The 24068-nt window shown below is 41.1% G+C and overlaps 1 protein-coding gene across 4 annotated transcripts in view; it reads left to right on the forward strand.

Moving 5' to 3' along the window:
• ARHGAP24 (Rho GTPase activating protein 24) overlaps positions 1-24068 on the forward strand; it is a 434125-nt gene that overhangs the window by 400353 nt on the left and 9704 nt on the right. For all 4 annotated transcript variants that reach the window (XM_087962827.1, XM_087962828.1, XM_087962829.1 and 1 more), the window contains 3 exons: positions 15727-15859; positions 16348-16421; positions 18411-18532. In XM_087962827.1, the coding sequence (XP_087818953.1) occupies positions 15727-15859; positions 16348-16421; positions 18411-18532 (329 nt within the window). The remainder of the gene's footprint in view (positions 1-15726; positions 15860-16347; positions 16422-18410; positions 18533-24068) is intronic.

A 24068-nucleotide genomic window follows, 5' to 3' on the forward strand; every position in this document is an offset into this window, starting at 1 on the left:
GTAAGGCCACAAATGTATCTTTTTATAGACTTCTCTTTCAGGGCTCAAAGAATGCATTTTTCAAAGTAACCTAACCAAACTCCCCATTCCCATTCAGCACTCCAAGACAAAGTCCATTGAAGTAAGCATTTATTAGAGAAGTCATGTAGGCCCATCTCCAAACTCCAGCAACTTGTCCTTGATCTCTGGTGAAAGAACGTTGTTTGTGGCTAGCCTCCCTTCTCACTACTCTCCCATACCCACAGCTTGCCCATCCTCCACTGTGACAGCCCTAAATCTGAAACAAGATGGATCCAGGGCTGATACCACCCCTACAGTCTGCCATGTTTCTTTGACTATAACTCCGCACACATTTGTAGTAAGAGTACAAGTACAAATTCAATCCAGCATGGCCACATTGACTGGACATTCTGGGAGTTGTGATCCGCACACATCTGTAAGACACCTGGTTGGGGAAGACTGTATTAAAAACTTACGACTGTGGGAATTTATAATAAAAGGGGATTTGGTCTTGAAACGTCTAATTCAAATTCATTCTCAGGTATAAATATCTCCAAATCTTTCAGATGTATTCATAATTATTCAATATACAGTACTAATAATGAATGTGAGATTTGGGCCTCCATTACACCTTCAAAACTGTTTCAGAAATATCTGGTAAAAACTGGGGTTTTGTCATGACCCAGGGTGGGATACAAACTTAACAAAATCCAGAATGTAAATAAATGTCCTTTAATGCCTCCAGCTTGGCCCCACTGTTTAATAATACTCAGTTGGAGATAAAACATACTCAAAAATAGTCTTCAAAAGAAAGCAATACAGTCTGAACTTAATGAGCAGATAGAGGTGAAATAAAAAAACGAAACAAACTACAATGACAACATTTCCACAATGGAACAGGAGAAGTATTTACCAAATTCAAGGAGATAACAAGGCAGTCTGTTGGAAGGACACCAACCAAGATAACCTCAGACCAAAATAAAACACGCTTTGTTTCCAGCGTTCGCCAGTATGCAGGTCCAAACTCTTATTCAGTTATCACAGCTGCAGCCCATGAAGAGGATCAAGGCCCTCTCCTCCCGAGTAGACCACATCTCTCCCTTATCCTCTCCTCCCTGCATGCCCTAGGATGGAGAGGGGATGGGCCTGGGTCCTCCTCTGATTGCTCAGCCAGCCTCTGCTCTTCCCCAGCCTCCTCCACAACCTCCGGAGCCACACTTCCACTCCCTGTCGGCTGTTCCTCCTCTCCCTCAATCAGCCTCCACCAGGGGCATGACAGGTTTTCTTTAAAGAATTATTAGTGTTGTACATCTCTCAGAATCACTGCTTATGAGATGGGCAGACATATAAATTTGATAAATAAATAAAATTATAAGCTTATATTTTATGGAATTCTTGATTAGGTGGAATAGTTTCCCTCAATCTGATAAATCACTAGATATATTGAGACTAAAATTTCCAGAATGCTGAAAACTGGAGGCAATAAGCTGTTGTGTGTGATTTAATATTTCACTGCCGAGAATCTTCCTACTTTTCGCAGATATTTATATGTATGGAATTCAGCTTTGTTTGGGTATTTTCCCACGTCATTATAGTTGTGCTTTTAACACATTTACACATTTTACACATTTGTTATTTGGCCCCATGGAAAAGAAAACCTAAACAATTTCCGAACACACCTAAACAGCATACACCCCAAAATCAAATTCACCATGGAAACAGAAACAAACAAATAACTAACATTCCTAGATGTACTAATCTACAAAAAAACAGATGGCACACTAGGACACACTATATACCAGAAGAAAACACACACCAACCACTACCTCAACGCTCAATCCCACCACCACCCAGCACAGATAAACTCCGTGGCCAAAACACTAATTGCCAGAGCCAAATGCCTAGCAGACAAGACACACATAAAGACTGAGCTATGCACCCTGACTAAAGTACTGACAGCTAACGGCTTCCACAAAAGCAAAATCACCGGCTTGATCCACAAAAACATACTGAGACATAATGGAGACCTAGAAGATGAACAGACCTATGGAACAGCTGTCCTGCCCTACATAAGAGGTACTACAGACAAAATCAGTAAGATACTACACAGGCGTCACATCAAGACTGCCTTCAAAACAGACAGAAAAATAGCAGCCATCCTAAGAAACCCCAAAGATAAAATTGACCTGGAAAACCAAGGCATATACGAAGTCCCCTGTGCATCATGCCCGGCCACATACATTGGACAGACCAATAGAAGAATAAGTACCCACCTGGATGAACACAAAAATGCAGTAAAAATGCTGGAACACACTTCCTCACTAGTCCAACACATGAAAGCCACAGGTCATAGCATCGACTTTAAATCATCTCCTATTGTAGCCATTTTTTTCTTGTGCCCAATCCTTTGTTTTCAGCACTTTCTTTTATACTTATCAGTGGGTATAAGATAAATGCCCGTCCCCTCCAAAAAAAATATATTGGTATTATTATTGGGAGGACTTTTGATGTCTTTCTCCCCCCTGTCAAATGCCAATGTGGTTATATCCCTTCATTAATTATCTTCACTTCCTAGAAGAAAAAGTGTAAAGGCCATCGCTCAGCCTAAGGGACTTAACTTCTCACTTATATATCTTACCGACAACTTAAAATTGATCAGGGATCTTATCCTACAAATCTATTTGTCTAAGATTCACCCTGTGCAACACAACAGAAGGTGTGGTTGATGCAGGATACCAGGATACCTATTCTGCTGCCTGTTGCTCACCTTGGCATTTTTTAAAAAAAAAAAAAAAAGATATTAACAGATCTGAGGTAGAGGCCGTCACTAATAGTATTCCTTCGGTTTTTCACAGACATGCAAAACTTAAGTAAGAAGATTCAGGAACCTAAATGTCCCTGAATATCCTTCTGTACAGGTAGTCCTTGACTTACGGCCACAAGGGAGCCAACATTTCCGTGGGTAAGCAAGACAGCTATTAGGTGGCTTTTTGTCCCATTTTATGACCTCTCTGGCCACAGTTGTTAAGTGAATCGTGGCAGTTGTTCAGTTAGTAGCACAGTGGTAAATTGAAACTGGCTTCCCCATTGACTTTGCTTGTCAGAAGGTGAGACCTTGGGACTCTCCTCTCTCCTCTCCTCTTCCTTCTTCGTCTCCTCTTCTCGTTCTCTCTCTCTTCTTCTTCTCCTTCTCCATCATAAATACGTGTCAGTTGCCAAGCATCTGAATTTTGATTGTGTGACCTTGGGGATGCTGCGACAATCCTAAGAGTGAAAAGTACTTTGTAAACAGTGAGTTTATGTTGATATGTTAGGAATTTTTTTTAGTTCACTTCTTTATCTTCAATATCTTTACTTTTTTAATCTGCTCCGTGGCCAGAAGACAAAGCACTGGGTTGCATGAACAGTACAATGAAGGGAGAAAGGGATGCTTAGAACCTCTCTGTACTCATAACCAAGGTTGCTTCAAAGCGGTCTATTGTTTAATTGTACTTTTATGGGTCTCCACACTTGATTTCTTTATTGCTTTGCTTTGATACAGTACATAATATGTTATAGTTTTCTAACTGGAGTGTGAAGAGGTGGGAACGAATTCAAGCCGGTCTCACTATATTGATATTCATCTTTCCAGCTAAACAAAACTATGACTTGTATTTCCCAGAGTTTGAATGTTTGCATGAGTGCGTGTGTATTCAAGAAGCAGTAATAACCTGCACACTGAAACCAATTTCACTTGAATATTCTCATTAACAAAAAGGAAATAACAGATAAAACATGTACTAGTTTTTGGCTGCTGTTTTAAGAGTGCCTTGGAGTTAGAGGAGGAATGTTAGTCTCAGCAGAGCAACAATTAGGAATTTCTAATTGTGCTTTGTGTTGTTTTGTTTTCAATTCTCTGTGAAGGAGCTAGAGATGTTAACAAAGCTCACATTTCCTCTTTGAAAATGCAAGATTTCATCATTCTGTTGGAAGAAATGTCTTCTGGGTTCAGTTCCAAGTGGGGGGAAAGACACTGGAATCGTGGAAGTTGCTTGGAAAAAAGGTTTATTGATGAACAGGATCTTGGAGATCTTGGGCGAACAAAAGGGAAGAAGAGATGCTGAGAGTGCCTGGGTGTTATGCCCTCTCTGGGCTTTGAACAGAAAGAGTATCCTGATTGGTTGCTGTCAGAGGTCATAGCTAGCTTTGCGGGCTGTCTGTGTGCTAAGTTTGGTTTAAATTTGGTGGTTGGTGCAATGAAGGGCAATTCAATGGCTCTGCCTGAAGGAGGTAGATCTTTGTTATGTAGAATAGAGTGGCCTAGGCCTTAATGGCCCATTGGCAAAGGTGGGAGGGCTGACTTTCTGCCTCTCTGAGTTTCTACTTCTCTTTTAGGGGAAATATTCTGCCCTTTTAATATATCTTAGAATATTTCATTTTTTAGGAGAGGGGTGGGTTTTAACTTCCAACAATTCTTAAATATACCATTGCGGGGGGTGAAAAGCAAGGGAATTCTTTATGGGTTGAAGGGTGGGTGGGCCATTGTATCTTTCCCACTGCTTGTATTTATTAACTCCCAAAAAGATGTGATACCACAAATGTTGGATTAAACCCTGCATATTGCCACTTCGTCTTGCAAGTGCCAGGATGATCCATTTCATTTCAGAGTTACAATGTAAAGCATCGCTTTATGAATACCTAAGGATGTTCGAAGTTTCAACTGTACACATGTTTTCTACACCTTCCTACATCCACCTTTATTAAGACTGTGACTCAACTTGTATTGTGTAACCATCATTTGTTTAGAATATTGCTGCATTGCAGAACCAGAGTTGAAATTGGATTTAAAGGCAACCCAATCCAACTACTATTTTGACTGTTCACAACTCTCTGGACCATAGCATGCCAGGCCCTCCCCTGTCCTCTCCTGTCTCCCTGAGTTTGCCCAAATTCATGTTCATTGCGTCAATGACATTATCTAACCATCTCATCCTCTGCCATCTCCTTCTCCTTTTGGCCTTCCATCTTTCCCAACATCAGGGTCCTTTCCAAGGAGTCCTCTCTTCTCATTCGTCGGCCAAAGGATTTGAGTTTCAGCTTTGGCATCTGTCCTTCCAAAAAGAACAGTCAGGGTTGATTTCCTTTAGGGTTGATTGGTTTGATCTTCTTGCAGTCCAAGGGACTCCCAAGTGTCTTCTCCAGCACCACAATTTGAAAACATCAATTCTTCAGTGCTCAGCCTCCTGTATGATCCAACTCTCACAGTCCTACATTACTAGTGATGTAGTTTACCTTCCACCTTAAAATAGCCCTGATTCATGTCCATATACTTTGCTGTCTGAAAATCAGGCTGAAAAAAAATAGGGAATGCTTCTCTCTCTCTCTCTCTGTCTGTCTCTCTGTCTCTCTCACATACACACACAGTCTCTCTCTCTCACACACACACACACAAACACTCCCTCCCTCCCTCCCCCCTCTCTCTCACTCTCTCTCTCTCTCTCTCATACACACACACACACACTCACACATACATACACATGCACATACACTGCCTGTCTCTCTCTCTCTCTTGCACACACACACGCACAATCCCTGTTTCTCTTTCTTTCTCTCTGCCTCTGTCTGTCTCTCTCTATCTCTCTGTCTCTGTCTCTCTGTCTCTGTCTGTCTCTCTCTGTCTCTCTCTCTCTCTGTCTCCGTCTCCTCCCTCCCTCTCTCTCTCTCTCACCTTTTATTGACTCCTTGCACCACCTCGAAAATGATACAAACTATAGCATGAATCTGGTAGCAACAGTGCCTAGAAGAACCATTCAGAAACCGCAGGTTCTTAGGGGAGAAGCTATTAAGCATAGCAAGAAGAGAGAATGTCAACACATAGATGGAAATTTTGGAAACGTACTTAGTATGCACTTCTTCTTAGTGAACATTGGCTGACCTAATGAATGATTGGTAATGTAGACCATGCAGAAAGTAGCTGCTGTCCAAGGTTCTGCTGTCTCTGCATTTTTGTGTTTCTCTATCCAGTTTCAGCCAAAGACTTCAGGAAATGAATTGTGCATATTAAATTGGAAGCAAGACAGAGAACCCAACATCACAGGATAAGCTGTATACTTCAGTTGCTTCCAGTCTCAGATTAGTTAATGGTTTGCAAATTCTCCCTTGGAAGAATTAATAATTAAATAGCTGGCTCCTGGTTAGCAGTACAATTTATCACACAACCTCAAAGCACTTTGCAAACATTAATTAGTAAAATGTTCCAAGTGTCATGTGAGTAGAAATATGGAAGTGCATGGGACATAATTCTTTTCTTTTTAAATTTTGCTTGGTGCAATAGGTTGCAAAAACTCTATAACTCAACCTTTTTTGTTTTGTTTTTGAACTAGCCAGACATAACCTAGTGGACTCTGAGCCTATTGCGTTGCACACAAAGGAGAAATACGTTCTGGGATAAGCTGAAAGGAAAGCAGTAATGATGGACAGTGACATGGAAAGCAAGAATGAAGTAGTACTAATGAAAGGAAGGGTGATTAATAGGGATCTGCCTACCTAGTCTATTATTTATTTATTAATAATTACCCTTTTCTTTCCTAATCTACAAAATACTTAAGGTAACTATGATAACAACACAGAATCAAAACTTTTATTTTGTGTTTGTTTATTCACAGCTTTTATAATCCCCAAATCCACAAATTCTGGGCTGGGTATAAGAGTCAAAGCATAAGAATAATCAAACCTATATTTAAAACACACACACACACACACACTTCCTGGATAATTTTAGAGATCTTTAAAATGACTTGTAGCATATATGACCTGCCCATATTTGAGGATTGACTCTCAGAGAGAGATTTAATTTCGAATTCAGGACAAGAACAGAACAGAACAGAACAGAACAGAACAGAATAGAATAGAATAGAATAGAATAGAATAGAATAGAATAGAATAGAATAACCATCAGGAAATTTCTCCTTAATTCTAAGTTGCTTCTCTCCTTGATTAGTTTCCATCCATTTCTTCTTGTCTTGCCCTCAGATGCTTTGGAGAATAGCTTGACTCCCTCTTCTTTGTGGCAACCCTTGAGATATTGGAAGACTGCTTTCATGTCTCCCCTAGTCCTTCTTTTCATTAGACTAGACATACCAAGTTCCTGCAACCATTCTTCATATGTTTTAGCCTCCAGTCCCCTAATCATCTTTGACAAACTGGTTAGAGTGCTAACTAATACACTACATTGCAATAGATATTGAAAGTAGGATAGTTATGGACCTTTGCAAACCATTTCTGTGGGTAAGTAAGGCATTTGTACCTACAGCCATTGATGGTTGCAAGGTATTTGATTTTCACCTTTTCCCTGAAGAAATTCAGGGAAGGCATTCTCTATCCTGTTTTATCTTCATGTCATAACTGTGAGGTAAGTCAAGTTGGGAAAGAGAAACTATATGTGTAGTTTATTTTATGGCTGAGTGGAGATTTTAACACAGGCTCCAACTATATCAATTATACTCGTTTACAGTCTCTTTTTCCATCTTTCCTGAAGAAAGACACAATAGTTTCTATCTGTTGCTGAATAGCTGCTGCTCAAACATATATTCCATTACAATATTATTTGAGAAACCAGTGAGATATACCATCTTTCTATTGGTGTATAAATGTTCAGTTATAAACAGGAAATTGAGTGGAAGGTTTATGTTTTGTGAAAGTAATGTTGCTTTTAAAAGTTTTCTTAAGGGAAGGAAATTTCTTTCCTACCTTCTCTAATTGATATTGCTACATGAATTGGGAAAAATTTTGGACTAGGGAATGTTTAAGCTGTCACTAATAATGTTATTAATATATACATGGGAATATCTTTTCAAAGTTCCAGAAAAAGTAGGTCTCAGAATAATTTAAGAGTGAGCCAACTAAGACTGCAAATGTTTGACTGGAAGAGTATTATAATAATAATACTGAGTATCAAAGTAACACAACACACTTCAAGTTATCTATCATTAATTAAAATACTACATTGTGTTGGTAACAGCACATATGCTTGGATGCTTAAAAATTATTAGATTTGGTCACAAACTTTGAAATTTATGTCTTAAATCCCCATGATTTGACCTGCATAAAAGTAAGACTGAAATGTGATTGTAAAAATTAACCCAATAAGAGCCAGGATGTGGCAGCCTTTGTACTCTTGAAGGAAGTCTCATTTTGAGGTGAGGATGGGATTGCCAGATTTATTCCAAAGAGATCCACAGGTTTGCATGTGTGAAACATGATCAGAAAACCAGAAGTATTTATCATACTCTATCACATTGTATCCTAGCTTTTCTCTGACTTTTTCTGAGTCAGAAAAAAAAACATAATGCCCAGCTCAAGGTCATCTTTTGAAGAGGGATTTGAAATCAAGGCCACCTTGACTGAACACTCTGCATCTCCTATACTTCAAATCTCCTTGAGCTTTTGGAAATTGGAAGTCGTTTGTTTAGATCATTAATACAGTGTGCAATTGCCTGAAACATGCAGCGGCAGGCTGTCACACAAAACACAACTGTGTTGCTATGGCTTTCCTTTGTTGCTTTCCATCCACATAGATCAATCTAATTAAACGTTCTGTAAACTTTATCCTGGATAGTTATAATCTTTTGCAGGTGCTCCTTTAGATTGAACACTGGCATATGCAGGTATGAATGGTCCAAATGCATCATTTCTTTAAGATTCAAGATTAATCACTGATGGAATAATTAAGTAAAATCTAGTAATATCAAGTTATTTTCAACTGCTGGACCACAAATGTCCATCAACAGCACGTTCCCAGTTAGCTCTGATGTTATAATTTACATTCACTGGAAGGTGAATTAAAAAAAGAAAGGCAACACATTTCAAAATTATGAAAGGATGATTCTATTCCAGATACAGGGTGTTTCTCTTGTCTCCTAAATTCCGATCTCTGTATAAGAAACACTACAATCTAGCAGCTCCTAAGGGTAAGTTGAATATGCATCTGTCATTGCTGAAGAAGCTTCTTGGATGAGAAGCGAAACGTCTTCCAAGAAAAATCAGAAAATCCAGTTGCCTCCTGAAAAAGCACCCTTGGGACTCCAGGGTTGGAGTACCCACAACCTCTGAAGGCAAGTTGTTCCACTGATTAATGGTTCCAACTGTCAGGAAATTTCTCCTAGTTCTAGGATGGATCTCTCCTAACAAACATAGAATCCTTATGCCTCTCTCTTTGTCCTGTGCTGAGAGCATAAAACACTTCATAGGGAAGCGGTGGCTCAGTGGCTAAGATGCTGAGCTTGTCAATCAGAAAGGTTGGCAGGTCAATGGTTCGAATCCCTAGCGCCGCATAACAGAGTGAGCTCCTGTTACTTGTCCCAGCTTCTGCCAACCTAGCAGTTCGAAAGCATGTAAAAATGTTTATCTAATGTAATGTAAATGTAAAAATGCAAGTAGAAAAATAGGGACCAATTTGGTGGGAAGGGAACAGCATTCCGTGCGCCTTTGGCATTTAGTCATGCCGGCCACATGACCACGGAGACGTCTTCGGACAGCGCTGGCTCTTCAGCTTTGTAACAGAGATGAGCACCGCCCCCTAGAGCCGGAAATGACTAGCACATATGTGTGAGGGGAACCTTTACCTTTTCCTTAGATTAGAAGACCTCCAACTCTCTTATTCTGTTAAAGGCCAGCCACAGAACTCCAGATACCATACACAATTCTCTTAGGCTGTGGCCCAGATGAATTGAAATCTTCAAAATGGTGGGGGGATATTTATGTGATCAGCTAGCCAGCGTATAATGGGTAGCTTCTGTTAAAAAGGAGCAAAACATTGAATTACACAGAAAATGGAGAGGAAATCAATCTAATTTAGAAAAGAGCAGTCATTGTTCAATACTCCCTGGTAATTTTGAAGCAGCCCTGTAATAATATTACTTTGGCAAAATGAGTTTCTGTAGAAAAATTCAGCTTGGCTTAAAAGCTGCCCGGTGATAGTTTTCCAATTAATGCATTTCACAAGGCCCGGTTATGGGTCGAATTTCATGTTGGCACATTAGAAGAGAAAGAGAAGCAGGATGCATCAGAATACTGTTACAAAAAAGGTGTTTTAGCTAAAATCGGTAGACACTACCTTCATGCATTTGATAGTTAGCAGTCCTAGCAAAGGTGTCAAATGTATGTACAAAATTAGCAAGATGGCAGGCATGGGTGATCCATGTCCTATCTGATGGGTTTGATATAAAAGTGATAGGTCTTCAATAAAGATGCAGCAGCCACCAGTTTACAGACTGTCCCTCCTCCAGTGATGGCCCTGAGCCCTACACACATAATTTATACATATTTTATATTGGTTTTGGTCAAGGAACTTGATGTAAGGGATACGAGATAAACTCAATTGTATGGTTGGTTGTGTTTAGTTTAATTTTTTTTTCTTTTTAGTGGTGTTTGTCCAGTTTTTACTTTGTGGAAGAGCACCTCATTTCGTTGCACCCGCTTGCGAGTGTAATGACAAATAAATTCTTATGTCTTATGTCTTATGTCAATGTAATCTTTTGTGAGGAATGAAGCAACCTGAAATGGCTGGGTGTAATTCACAGGTGAGAGCCATTTAAAGCCAGGAATTTTTGTCTAAAATTGAATCGATCGATGTTCACCCAACATTGCTAAATCCAATATTATCAAATTGAGGAAATCGATGCTCTGTTGGTTTCTGATCAGTGGTGGGATTCTACCGGTTCGGACCGGTTCCACCGAACAGGTAGTTTTTAAAAAAAGCAGATGATCAGCTGAGAGAAGGAAAAAAATCCTGGGACAATCAGCTGAGAGAGGATAAAGAAGAGAAAAGCACAGGATCAGCCCTCCTGCCTTCCCTGGCGCTTCTCTCTTCTTTATCCTCTCAACTGATTGGCACTGCAGATCTCAGCTAGTATGGGGAAACCTGTGTGCTGGCATTAGGCAAAGCGTGCCCACAAAGCCAAGACAACTAAGCCACAACCACCGAACCGGTGGTAAAACAATTTGAATCCCACCACTGTTTCTGATGCTTTGTTTCTTGCAAATTTTGGTCAACGTTTGAATGTTGTGAATTTTGCTCTATTTTATGACCTTTCTTGCCACCGTTGTTAAGGGAATCACTGTAGTTCTTAAGTTAGTCACACATTTGTTAAGTGATTCTGGCTTCTCCACTGCTTTTCAGAAGGTAATCACATAATTCTGGCACAATGCAACCGTCATAAATATAAGTCAGTTGCCAGGCCATGGCAGTGCAGTGGTTAGAATGAAGTACTGCAGGCTACTTCTGCCGACTGCCAGCAATTCGGCAGTTTGATTCTCACCAGGCTCAAGGTTGATTCATCCTTCCATCCTCCCAAGGTCGGTAAAATGAGGACCCAGATTGTTGGAGGCAAGAGGCTGACTCTTTAAACCACTAAAACAGGGCTTTAAAGCACTGTGAAGCAGTATATAAGTCCCAGTACTTTTTCTATTGCTATCTGAATTTTGATGACATGACCATGGAGAGGCTGCAATGGCCATAAGTGTGAAAAAAGGTCTTAAGTCACTTTTTTTTTATTTAGTGAATGGTCACTAGATGAAGTCAAGGACTACCTGTGCTCCTTTTTGTCAAAACGCCAGCCAAGAAAGATGAAGTTATTCCAGTAACCAGGATGCTTGTGACTGCCTCTTTGACAATGGTTACTGAAAGCAAGGGTCTACAACCTGTGGGTTGCAGCCCACTACTAGTATGTGGCCTATTGGCTACCAGGCCATGGGAGTAGCTGGACACGCCACTCTTGTGGGCATTCATGGCCCCACTCATCCCTGCCCCTCTCCCACAAAACCATCCCCTATTTCCTCCCTTCCCCCTCCTGGGCTGCCAACCCGGAAAGGTCGGACAACTCTGACCAAAAGAACACACAGAAAGGAAGAATGTCAGAAATGTTGCAGTATATGGACTAAAACAGGTTCCCAAGCTCCGGGCCCCACCGTGGGTGAATAAAACTGTATGCAGGGCATCTAGGTTGCACATTCCTCCTCCTGCCCCAGTCTGTGGAAAAATTGTCTTCCTGTCTCTAGTGCCAGAAAAGTTGGGGATTGCTGGGTTAAAAGACCTTCAAGGTCCTTTCCAGCCCATGATTTTATCCCCTTCTCTGTTTGCAGTTCTTTAATCAGGGCCATTATAACCCGGTGTGTAAACTGGGTATCTGTTCTGAGTTAGGCTTCCCAAAACCACGAAGCAGACTCCTCGTTCTGACAAAACCCCTTTTTATTTTATAATTCCTCTCATTCATATTCAGCAAAGTCCTGGCAAACAGTCTTTCAAGAGATTTTACAACTACAGACTGCTATCAGGCTTGGAGAGTTGCCAGGCCGATAGCTTCCAAAATGCCAGCAGAAAATTCTTGGGAAGGAGTCATGAGCAAATCTTCCCCCTCATTAAATGAACTAATTGTCTCCTGCAAACCCCACTCCCCTTTTGTTCCTCTTTATTCCCTATGGGAGGGGCCATTCACTGTCCACCTGTGCCTTTACTACCGAGTCAACCCTTGTTCCTTAACTGTTCCCTTCTCCTGGCAGTTCTGTGCATGCACAAATCAAGAACAGGCTCCAGCTGTTCTTCTGCCTCACTGATCTCCGACTCCAAAGGCAGCTGATAACTGTTAGACGTCCCTGACCCTATCTCTGCCTCTGACACAGAGCATTCATCAGAGCCTTCCCCAGACTCCAGGACTGGCCCATGTTCCTCCCCAACCTCCTCACTGTCCGAGTCTGCCGACAGCTCTGCTGGCCACTGGCGGGCCACAATAATATCATACAAGTGTGCTGCATGGGGACTGGGGAACAACAGTTGTAATTTAAAAAAAACAGGAGTATAATATCAATAGCAGAAGATTGGGATTTTGCACATACACGCTTAGAGAATTGTGACAGAAGCTATACCTGCAACCTTTATATAAATAAAATAATTTTTAAAAGCCTGTTTGGGAGGACACTACATGGAATTCTGCAGAAGGATGCCTTGTATGTCAGCAACAGTCTTGGTATTAATGGAAATTGTATAGTATATTTTGTCAAGGTCATGCTATCCTTATTGTGGGCTCACCATAAACCTGTATTTCATTGATTTTTGAATAAGCCACAGTTCATTCATGCCATACTCTGCCATAAACCACAATTGACAAACTATAGTGTCTATAAAAATCCAGTAAATTAGAATATGTGTACTCCATGTAGAGTGCTTTTAACTTGGAGGAAAAAGGTTTTTTTTTAATGTTTTATCTCCCTCTAGTGATGCAATTCCTCTTTTTCAAGGATGCATAAACAGCTATCAGACTCATATAATATCCGAGTGTATCCTTACTACTGAAATATGATTCTGTCTCTGTTTTCATTCCAGGAAGTTCTCTGTTTAAAAATTAAAGAACATGTGTGATTCAAGGGGCTTAAATCCTGCCTTCAGGATGGCCATTGAATTCAGTATAACAGTAATTCTCTGCCATGAATAAATAAAGTTTGACCTTACAATAATGTCTACTATCTTATTTTACAAGAGTGCCATCTAGTGGACCTAGAGGGAGCCAACGTAATTTCCAAGGCTTTAGCTAAATGTGTTACTAGGGGGGGAAAGGGTAAATTGATTGAGCGATTGAATGATTAGTTGATTGATTGGTTGGTTGGTTGGTCAATTGATTGATTGGTTTTTCCTGAGGTCACCTGATTTAGCGACACCAATTGTAATTTTCATGATAGAAAATTGGCTGATCTTCCAATCTCACAAATTGATATCAGAAGAATTTAGAGTTAGGGTTAGGGTTAGAAAAGAAATTTACTCCATTTATGGAAAGAGAGTTGGACTTTTTCTTTAAAGAGAATAAAAAAGAAGAAACTTCATTATAAAATGTATGGGATATAGCAAAGGCATATATCAGAAGACCCACCATAACATATGTGGGAAAGAGAAATAAAAAGAAGAGACAAGTTCAAAAGAAATTAGAAAAGGAATATAAAAGGTTAGAGATGGAATTACAAAAAGACCCACAAAAAAAGAACATAAAAAAATCAAATGGGCTTAAAGAAACATAAGTTGAATTTAATAGATAAAGAAGTACTAACACAAAAAATTAACAGATCTAAACATATTTTTTTTAAATGCAAACAAGCCAGGAAGATGGTTGGCATATAGACTGAAAAAAGAAGAAAAGAAACTGATTTACCAACTAATAGATGATGGTTGATTGAGTGATTGAATGATTAGTTGATCAATTGATTGATTGGTTGATTGATTGATTGATTTTTTTCCTGGGTTCACCTGATTTAGCGACACCAATTTTAATTTTCAAGGTAGAAAATTGGCTGGTCTTCCAATCTCTCAAAGTGATATCAGAATAATTTAGGAATTGATTAGGAATCTTTTTGGAAATACAGAGGTATAGACTACGCTGGAAGCAAAAGAAGTCAACTAGAAAAAGAGAACAGTAAACCACCTCTGAACTGTTGTGGTAACTCTGTATAGAGGTGAAAGTAGTCCTTGACTTACGACAAAAAACTTACCGGCCATTTGAAGTCACTAAGGATCCCGCCCCCCAAAAAGGTACTTACAATCTGAATTTGAAGTTCTGGTGGTCACTGCCACCCTCAGCCCCCAAACCACATGACTGCATTCTGGGCATTTGGCAGCTGGCCTGAAGTCGAGTCAAAAAGAGGGCTGTGAAAATATTTACAGACCCCTCACATCCCAGACATAAACTGTTTCAACTCCTACCCTCAAAACGACGCTATAGAGCACTGCACACCAGAACAACTAGACACAAGAACAGTTTTCCCCCGAATGCCATCTCTCTGCTAAACAAATAATTCTCTCAACACTGTCCAACTTTTTACAAAGTCTGCACTACTATTACTATTAATCTCATCACTCCTTATCACCCATCCCCTCCCACTTGTGACTGTATGACTGTAACTTTGTCGCTTGTATCCTTATGGTTTATATTGACTGTTTCCTAGTATGATTTGATTGCTTATTGTATCCTATGACTATTATTAAGTGTTGGACCTTATGATTCTTGACCCTTGACTAATGTATCTTTTATTTTATGTACACTGAGAGCATTTGTACCAAGACAAATTCCTTGTGTGTCCAATCACACTTGGCCAACAAAGAATTCTATTCTATTCTATTCTATTCTATTCTATTCTATTCTATTCTATTCTATTCTATTCTATTCTATTCTATTCTATTCTATTCTATTCTATTCTATTCTATTCTGAATGTATGACTGTTTGCAGTGTCCTGCTCAGATGACGATAGTTTATGAGGATTTTGCCAAAACATTTAAGCAAAAATGCCCCCAGAGTAAACAATGACCATGGTGTTTTACAACCAAAAAAGGCTGTAAGGTCAAGTTGGCCATGTGTGTGACCCGCGTTACGACCAACACAACTTAAAACCACAAGAGGCAGGCTCCATTATCGTCATAATTCAAGGAATACATGCCAGTTGCTAACCACTGCAAGTTTGATCATTGGTCCATGGGGATGCGTAAGTGTGCAAACAGTCATAATTCACTTTTTTTTTTTAGCATTGTTGTGACGTCAAACGGTCACTAAATGAACTGGTGTAAGTCGAGGACTACCTGTGTAAAGGTTTTCTGAATAGGTAATATGACTTGCTTTAGAAGCATCCAAAGAGGTCCACAATGGATATGAGATGTTCAGAGATCTAATCTTACGTTTACAAGTAGATATTTTTCTGTTCCATTCCTGCAGAAATACAGATGTCCACACAGTGGCCTCACTGTTGAAACTCTACCTCAGGGAGTTGCCGGAGCCGGTTATCCCATATTCCAAATATGAAGAGTTTCTCTCCTGTGCCAAAATGCTCAGCAAAGAAAAGGAAACGGTGAGCTTGGTCTCTCGGTTTGGATTTATGTTAGTACCAGAGGTGGTCATCAGCAGGTTCTGACCAGTTCTGGAGAAGCGGCCATTTTGAGTAGTTTGGAGAACTGGCAAATCCCACCTCTGAATGGCCCCACCCCCATCTATTATCTGCCTCCCATTGAGTCCCAGCTGATTGGCTGGGTCTTCTTTTGCACAGGAGAACGGAGCTGGAAAGCAGGTTAGTGGGGTGGGGAGGGAATGGGATGTTGCAGTATCCTTCCCCTGCCAAGCTCGCCAAGCCACGCCCACCAAGCCACACCCACCAAGCCAGGCCAACCAAGCCACACCCACAGAACTGGTAGTTTAAAAAACATTGAATCCCACCACTGGTTAGTACCCAAATCCTCTTATCTTATCTGGGGATTTCTACCTGAATTTAGTTCCTAAATATTTGCATGGGTGCTGGATATGTCTCCATGTTCACTTTTTTTTTCTTACACATTCAAACAGGGGCTGAATGAACTAGCAAAGCAAGTGAAGAATTTGCCGCTCGTCAACTTTAATCTACTCAAGTACATTTGCAGGTAAATCATCCTGACAAAAAAAAAAAATCATAATGTGGCTGTGTCCAATATATCATTAGACAGGCCAATTGTTTTCAGTGCTTTTATTAGGATAATTGCAGACTGGTGTTTTGGTTTTTTTGTCTGAATCCTTATTACAAGTGTATGGAGTCTACAATCTCTGAGAATTGGCTGGGAATGTGGAGACCTCCAGTCCCATCACACCAGAGGAAGCCACGCTGAGGAAATCTCACAATTCCATCCACTTCTATTTTGTATTTAGTGACTAAGACGCCAAGCTTGTCGATCAGAAAAGTCAGCAGTTTGGTGGTTTGAATCCCTAGTGCTGCGTAAGGGAGTGAGCTCCCATTACTTCTCCCAGCTTCTGCCAACCTAGCAGTTCGAAAGTATGTAAAAATGCAAGTAGGAAAATAGGGACCAATTTGGTGGGAAGGTAACAGCGTTCTGTGTGCCTTTGGCATTTAGTCATGCTGGCCACATGACCACGGAGACGTCTTCGGACAGCGCTGGCTCTTCGGCTTTGTAACAGAGATGAGCACCGCCCCCTAGAGCCGGAAACGATTAGCACATATGTGCGAGGGGAACCTTCACCTTTAGTAATTTCCCAGATTATGATTACCTGAACTGCAATGCCTAGTCTAAAGGTCTTCAGATAGGCTGGATTGTGGTTACTATCATCCTCTACAACAGGGATATCAAATTCAAGGCCTGTGGGCCGGATTCAGCCCACAGGGTGCTTAGATCTGGCCCACGGGGTTTCCCTCGAAACAGCAAAGGACCAGCCTTCGGTGCCTCTGCTCGTGAAAACGGAGCTTCTTTGCTTTTTTCTGGCAGAGAGCTAGCAAAACAAACTAAAAACAAAACAAAAGGAGAAATGTTTCTCCTTTTGCATTTGAGCATGCCAAGAAGGGTCAGGAAAGGAGAAAGGGAAAGAGGAAAGACAAAGAACGAGAAAGAAAGATGGGAAGAGAGCACAGAAGGAAGAATTCTGGAAAGGAAGGAAGAAGAAAGGAGAATTATATTATAGCCAGCTCAATGGAATCAATAGAGCCAATACAAGTCCCAATGGTTTTAACAAATCCATTTTATGCCTGGACACATCTGGATTCAATGCCATATTAACAAATATAGAGACAACATGAATAAGACAAGAATTTAGGTAGAACTGGGTGAAGAACAGTTATTTTCCTGGAATCTAGCCAAAACTTTCTGAGGCTCTTCTAGTTCTGATCTTTGCTTCCTTTTGACTTTATATTCCATTTCTTTTTCCTTTTTTTTTCCAAATTCAAGCAAGGAAATTTTCTGTGGGCTAAAGTAGACAAAATATAATCCATTGCAAGCAGGGATGATTCAAAGATAACAGGAAATGAGAATCTGATCAACCCTTGGAGAATAAGGGAGAATAAGGGAATTTATATTCCTCCTCCAAGAATTATCTGTCTTTCTCCATTTCTCCCCCAAAGATATTCCCTGTGTCTTTTCCCTACCTACAATATAAAAGGAGCTCCAGAGAATCAGGCAATCCCGTTCAAGATTGTAGCAGAGGTTGTGCACAGTGATGCAATTCAACTGGTATAATAACTGGTTCAGTGATGCACAGGCACAGCATTTAGAAAATACCATTTTTAGCTATAATACTTACCTTCTGCTGCATCTCCGGTCAGCAAAACAGCTGATGTGCGGCAAACCGCTCTGCCGGGCGAATCAGCTGTGCTCAAAAACAAAGGAAATAAAGCACAGGAAAAGGGCAGAACACGGTGGGCAGGACCAAATGATCACCAAAATTACCAGTTCGCGCAAACCAGTCCAAACCTGTAGAATCCCACCCCTGGTTCTGCAGCTTATTTTTTAAAAGAATTTATGTATGTGATTCCTAATTCTATTTAGCATGATCCATCTAATGAGATCCTGTCATCACGTGTGACTGAATCCTGGACTTTCACTCTCTTCCTGCCCTACCTACCCCTGATTCTTTGAATTTCTGAACAGATTCTTGGATGAAGTTCAGTCCTATTCTGGAGTCAACAAAATGAGTGTGCAAAATCTTGCAACCGTGTTTGGCCCCAACATCCTACGTCCCAAAGTAGAAGATCCTCTGACAATCATGGAAGGTAAGTAGATGAGGATGAAAATAATAAGGCAAATTGTCCAAATGGCATGAACTGTTTTGAAAGGTTAAGATACAGCATGAACTCTGTAGTTGGGCAGAAGGTTCTTTTCTCATCCCAAGTTAAATGTGTAGAAATTATCTGAAACAGATGCTGGAAGTTTACATGTTTGCTAGGTGGCGTGGCAAAACTGTACAACTCTCATCCCCAGTACAAGTAATCCTCGACTTACAACAGTTCATTGAGTGACTGTTCAAAGTTACAATGGCACCCTTCTCCCAAGCAGCCTGCTCATTCTTTGCTGTTCTCACCTTCTCTCCACTCTCTGTGCTCTCGGATCAGGAGGGGGTGGTCCTTGCCTGAGCTCTGTCTCTCATGGTCATCCTGCCCCTGTTCCTCCCTGTCTACAAGCTGTCCTAATCCTGAAAGTCCCTGGCCTTCCCCATTTTCCTCCGAAGCCAACAAAACTGCCCCTTCAATCTCTGTTGGCTCAGGTTCCAGCTCATCTTCCCCCACAGATTCAGACTCCAACAGGGCTATAACAGCCTGGCGATTGGGGACCCCTTATGTAATGGTATCTGAGAAGGACCTTGGGAGATAGGAGGCAAAACATGGAGTCGCCAACTGGTATGTAAAAGATATCTCAGCTCACAGAGTGAGGAAAGTTGTGGAAAATATGTTAGAAGGGACCCTGCCTAGTTTTCTAGAAAGTAAAACGGAAGGAATGGAGAAATATCTCAAAGGTACTGTTTCAAAAGGCAACTGGAGTTTTTCTTGAAAATGTTTGTTTCGTTATCCAAGAAGCTTCTCATCAGTTCTGATGAGAAGTGAAATATCTTCAAGGAAGAACATAGAAAGTTCCAGTTGCCTATTGCAAAAGCATCTTTGAGACATGACTGAGAATGCTTGAGCATCTCCATAGATGAGTGGAAAAATACTTTCAGTCTTACAAGATTCTGTTAATATAACCTTACAATGAAGACAGGATTAGTAATTCTGGTTGGGCTCTTCTCTGGACTAGTACACAGGATAGTTCACATAGATCAGGGGTGTCAAACTGGCAACCCGTAGGCCCAATGCGTGATGTCATGTGCAGGCCATGCCCACTCCAGCTCCGCGAAGGGGGAAAACATTGTGAAACATCACGTGACAGGACGAGTTTGACCCCCGTGACATAGATATTCTCATTTGCCTAGTGCTCCTTAAATAATCCAGACAGTAATTATATATAGCAACAAAATAAATTAAAATAATCTGCCCTTCCCTCATTTCTTTACAATTATGGAACTCAAGGCCATATGATGAAATCCAGATACTATGGATAACAGGAGGGATAAAATTATTCTCCTTCTGGCCTTGTTCTCTCTCTCTCTCTCTTACTGTTACGTAACTCTTTCCAGCTCAAGGGATCTGTGATTCCAGCTGGACACCATTGGAAAAACTAGATCTGGTTTGACAGAACACAGGTCTGCTTATCCTGCACATTTTTAGTAATTTAGAATACTGGAGGGAAGGTTTTACATTTCAGTGGTTTGATAATACCAATATTAATAAGTTTGCATGCTGCTGGAATGATAAATAAATAAACATACTGGTAAATATAAATACATGAGGGACTCTGGGATGATTTTTGTTTGGAAGAATTGTGAACTCAATTGAGTTCTGGTAGACTAATACATTGGTAGTCTTAGAACTAATTCTAAATATGCATGTAAGGATAGGTGCATGAAAATTAATTTTACAGTGGAACCAATTCTGGGGGGATGATGGTAGCCTCTGCTTTGCCAGATGAGTTCAAGCAAACACATTGGAGAGGAGTGTAAATTCCTGCACCGAGAAAATGGTTGAATCTAGTGAACTGAACGATCCTTTCAAACTCTGTGCTTCTGTTCCAACTTTAATTGATCTCTGGGTTCTAGTTAAAAACCAGAATCCTTCCTTCCACACCTAAAGACTCCCCAGCTCTTTATTAGATAGTCTCTAGCATTGGTGAGCATGGCATTGCTTGGTGGGTGTCGCTTAGTGGGTATGGCAAGGGATACTGTAAAATCTCCATTCCCTCCCCACCCCACTAACCTGCTTTCCAGCTCGGTTCTCCTGTGCAGGGCAACAAAGGAAGACTCTGCTAGGACTCGGGAGGCAGAGAATAGATGGGGGCGGGGCCAGTTAGAGGTGGGATTTGCCGGTTCTCCTGAACTACTCAAAATTTCCGCTATCGGTTCTCCAGAACTGGTCAGAACCTGTTGAACACCACCTCTGTATATATCGCTTCCTTTTTTATTTGTAAGGTGTTCAGGATCATTGAGGAGTGAGGGGACACAAAAATACAGAAATGTGAATGAATGGATGGATGGATGGACGAATAAATAGATTTTAACATTTATCAGGTTTACACTATAAAAAACACTTTGAAAATATGCTTTAAATGGCCACTCAAAGAACACCACCTTAATTTTACTTTGAGAAATATGGAAGACGGTGGGAAAGATTGTGAAGTGCGATATTCCATGTTCCACACGAAAGCTCCATAAATTAAAGAAAAGGAGCCGTGCTGTTTGGCTTCCAGTAGTGTCTGAAGAAAGCAGGCTGGCAATTCATTACCTGCATCTCGAATGACACCCCACTCTTGACTTCCTGGAATCCACTTTGATTTATAATACCGGCAGCAACATAGTCTCTACTCAAAGATTGGGATGCACTTTAGAGGCTGCTCCAAGTTTTGCTCCCGAGTGTTTATTTATACTGATATTAGATTAATTTCACAGGTCTTTTCATTAGAATGTGCTGTTACAGTCGGCAGAATTAACTATGTAGCAGTGGGAGCCACGGAGCTTCATCCTCTTTCTTCTGAAGGTTTCTGAGGTGGACCGGAGACCCTCCAGCCACCTGGAAGTGAACGTCAAAAATTATAATTAGACCATTCATCTCTCTGCTCTGTATGGCTCTGCTCCCACCATGTTCTCCCAGAATTCCTTAAGGGTTTCTTTCTTTGGTTACTTGTTTTGTTCTGGTGTGAAAAATGAATCTTTTCCATACTGTGCAGTCCATAGAGGGACACATTGAATGGGCTAAACGGGGATGCAAGAATGGAGTTTGTTCTGTATATAATATGGACTTCAGTCGGCTGCCTTGTCTTAACAGCCCTTCCGAATTCTAAACCGGTGTGGCTAATTTCGATGCAGATTCTGAGAATTTTAGTCCAGTGATCAGGCAGTAATATTGGTACATTTTTAGAATAAATGTGGCACTAATAAAATGGAAACACAACACACACACACACACACACAGAGAGAGAGAGAGAGAGAGAGAGAGACAGAGACAGAGACAGAGACAGAGACAGAGAGAAACAGAGAGAAGAGAGAGGAAAGAGGGAGAGGAGAGAAGAGAAAGAGAAAGAGAGAAAAGAAGAGAGAGAGAGAAGAGAAAGAGAGAGAGAGAGGAGAGAAGAAGAGAGAGAGAAGAGAAAGAGAGGGAGAGAGAGGAGAGAGAGAGAAGAGAAAGAAAGAAAGAAAGAGAAAGAGGGAAGAGAGAAAAAAGAAAGAAAGAAAGAAAGAAAGAAAGAAAGAAAGAAAGAAAGAAAGAAAGAAAGAAAGAAAGAAAGAAAGAAAGAGAGAGAGAGAGAGAGGGGAGAGAGAGAAAGAAAAGAAGAGAGAAAAAGATGGGGAGAGAGGGAAAGAAAGAGAGAAAGAGAAAGAAACAGAAGAAGAGAAGGAGAGAGAAATAGAGAGAGAGAGAGAGGGAGAGAGATAGAGTCAGAGAGAGAGGCAGCATAGCTTCATAGTCCTCATAGCCTCATAGTTCTACAGAAGTTTAGAAGAATGTCCGGGTGAACACCAACCTGGATTGGTCTGGACTTCATTTGGTCCTGGATTTGGACCTGTTTCAGCTTTGTTCCTGGAGGAACAGGCTGTGCCAGCTTTGCTTGTGTTGCCAGCCATGCTTTCCACATCAGCCACACCTGTGGGCCTGGTGGTGATTGCTGAGGCCACCACCCCTCTATATGCTGTGTGCTCTGACATCTCTCCCACTGTGGACATTTTTCTTTGGTGGGGGTTTGTCGGCAGCTGTGTTGGGGGAAAATGGCAGAGGGGCTTGGAGAACCTAACCGTAAACATTGATTTTTATTTTGCAACTTATGGAATCAGAGATGAGAACGAGAGCAGAAGCGACTCGAGTCCTGCTGTTTTGAAGCTCTATATATCATCTTTTTATCTAGTCTGTAACAGCATATGCTGCATCAAGGTTCGTGCTGTTTACCCACTGAATGTAAGCAACTGAGCAATTCATAGGCAAGTGAAGCACGTCAACAATATTTAGTTCTTGTCACTTTTTCTTCGATGCCCTCAGCATACAGCGTTGGCCTTCATCTCCAGATAAAGCAAAACAAGCGCAACAGCCCTTTAAAATCTATCCATCTATCCTATCTTCTAAAATAATTTAATAGAATCTATTTAAAGAGCTAATGGCTGTCTCGATTCAACTTCACACTCACTCTCCCCCCAATTACGAAAACATCACTGGGAGGGACACGAAACTTCTTTACTTCTTGAAATCACGGACTTTTGTTAGGTATTTTAGTAAAAAAAAGGCCCCGCACTTCTTTCCTAGGTTCCTTTAATAGTGGGATGGACCAGCTAGGAGGTAAGAGAACCTATTTTCCAAGAATTTATGTGATATAAACTGTTGGTATTATTAGACGCCCGTATGGCCGCTACGCTGATGCAGGGTATTGCCACTTTAAGAAGCTGTCTATGTAAAGGAGGCCATGAGGGGTGTATCTCTCTCTCCTCATGTTCTATCTTCATTAGTAGTTCACCATGCAGAGTAATGAAGACTGATTGCTTGCCTGGTATGTGCCTAACGCATATATGTATGTATATAGCAGTCTTGTATATAAACCATTGTTAAAAGACAAAGCCTCTGTGTGCTGTGTTGTGCTCCTGGGTTGTCTCACAATAGTAGTCATGCTGCAAACACTCTGACAGAAACATCATTGGTGTTTTCAAGAATGTAGTCAAATGCACATATCCCAGGTTAATGTTGCAGGATCCAATCTGAGTTGATCACTGGGATCAGAGGTTTAATTTTCTGAGCTTTTAGACTCATGCTGGAGCCCCTCCTCAGGCAACTTTTCCCTCACTCAACATTCTGGTGAGAGAGAAGTTCCCTGAGGATGGGCTCCAGCACGAGTCCGAAAGCTTGGAAGACTAAACCTCTGGTCCCAGAGACCAACCCAGATTGGATCCTGCATAATTGGTGCTTTGCTTATGGCAAATGGGGATTGCAAGAACTTTCTAGAACAGGGGTGTCAAACTCCATATCACTGAGGGCTGCATGAGGGTTGTGTTTGACCTCAGGGGAGTGGAGCGGCCAGGGTGGGTATGGCCAGCTCAACATCACTCATGTTGGGGGTGCCTATGGTGGCCTGAGCATTCTGCCACTGAAAATGGGCTCCCGAGCTCCGTTTTCAGCTGTGACGGCCTGGCAGAAGGACCTTTGCTGTTTCCAGGATGGCCCTGTGGTCCGGATCTAAGTACCC

This window comes from Notechis scutatus, chromosome 4, assembly GCF_049901735.1.
Source record: "Notechis scutatus isolate UNSWTSFEM ecotype Mainland chromosome 4, rNotScu1.2, whole genome shotgun sequence".
Lineage (NCBI taxonomy): Eukaryota > Metazoa > Chordata > Lepidosauria > Squamata > Elapidae > Notechis > Notechis scutatus.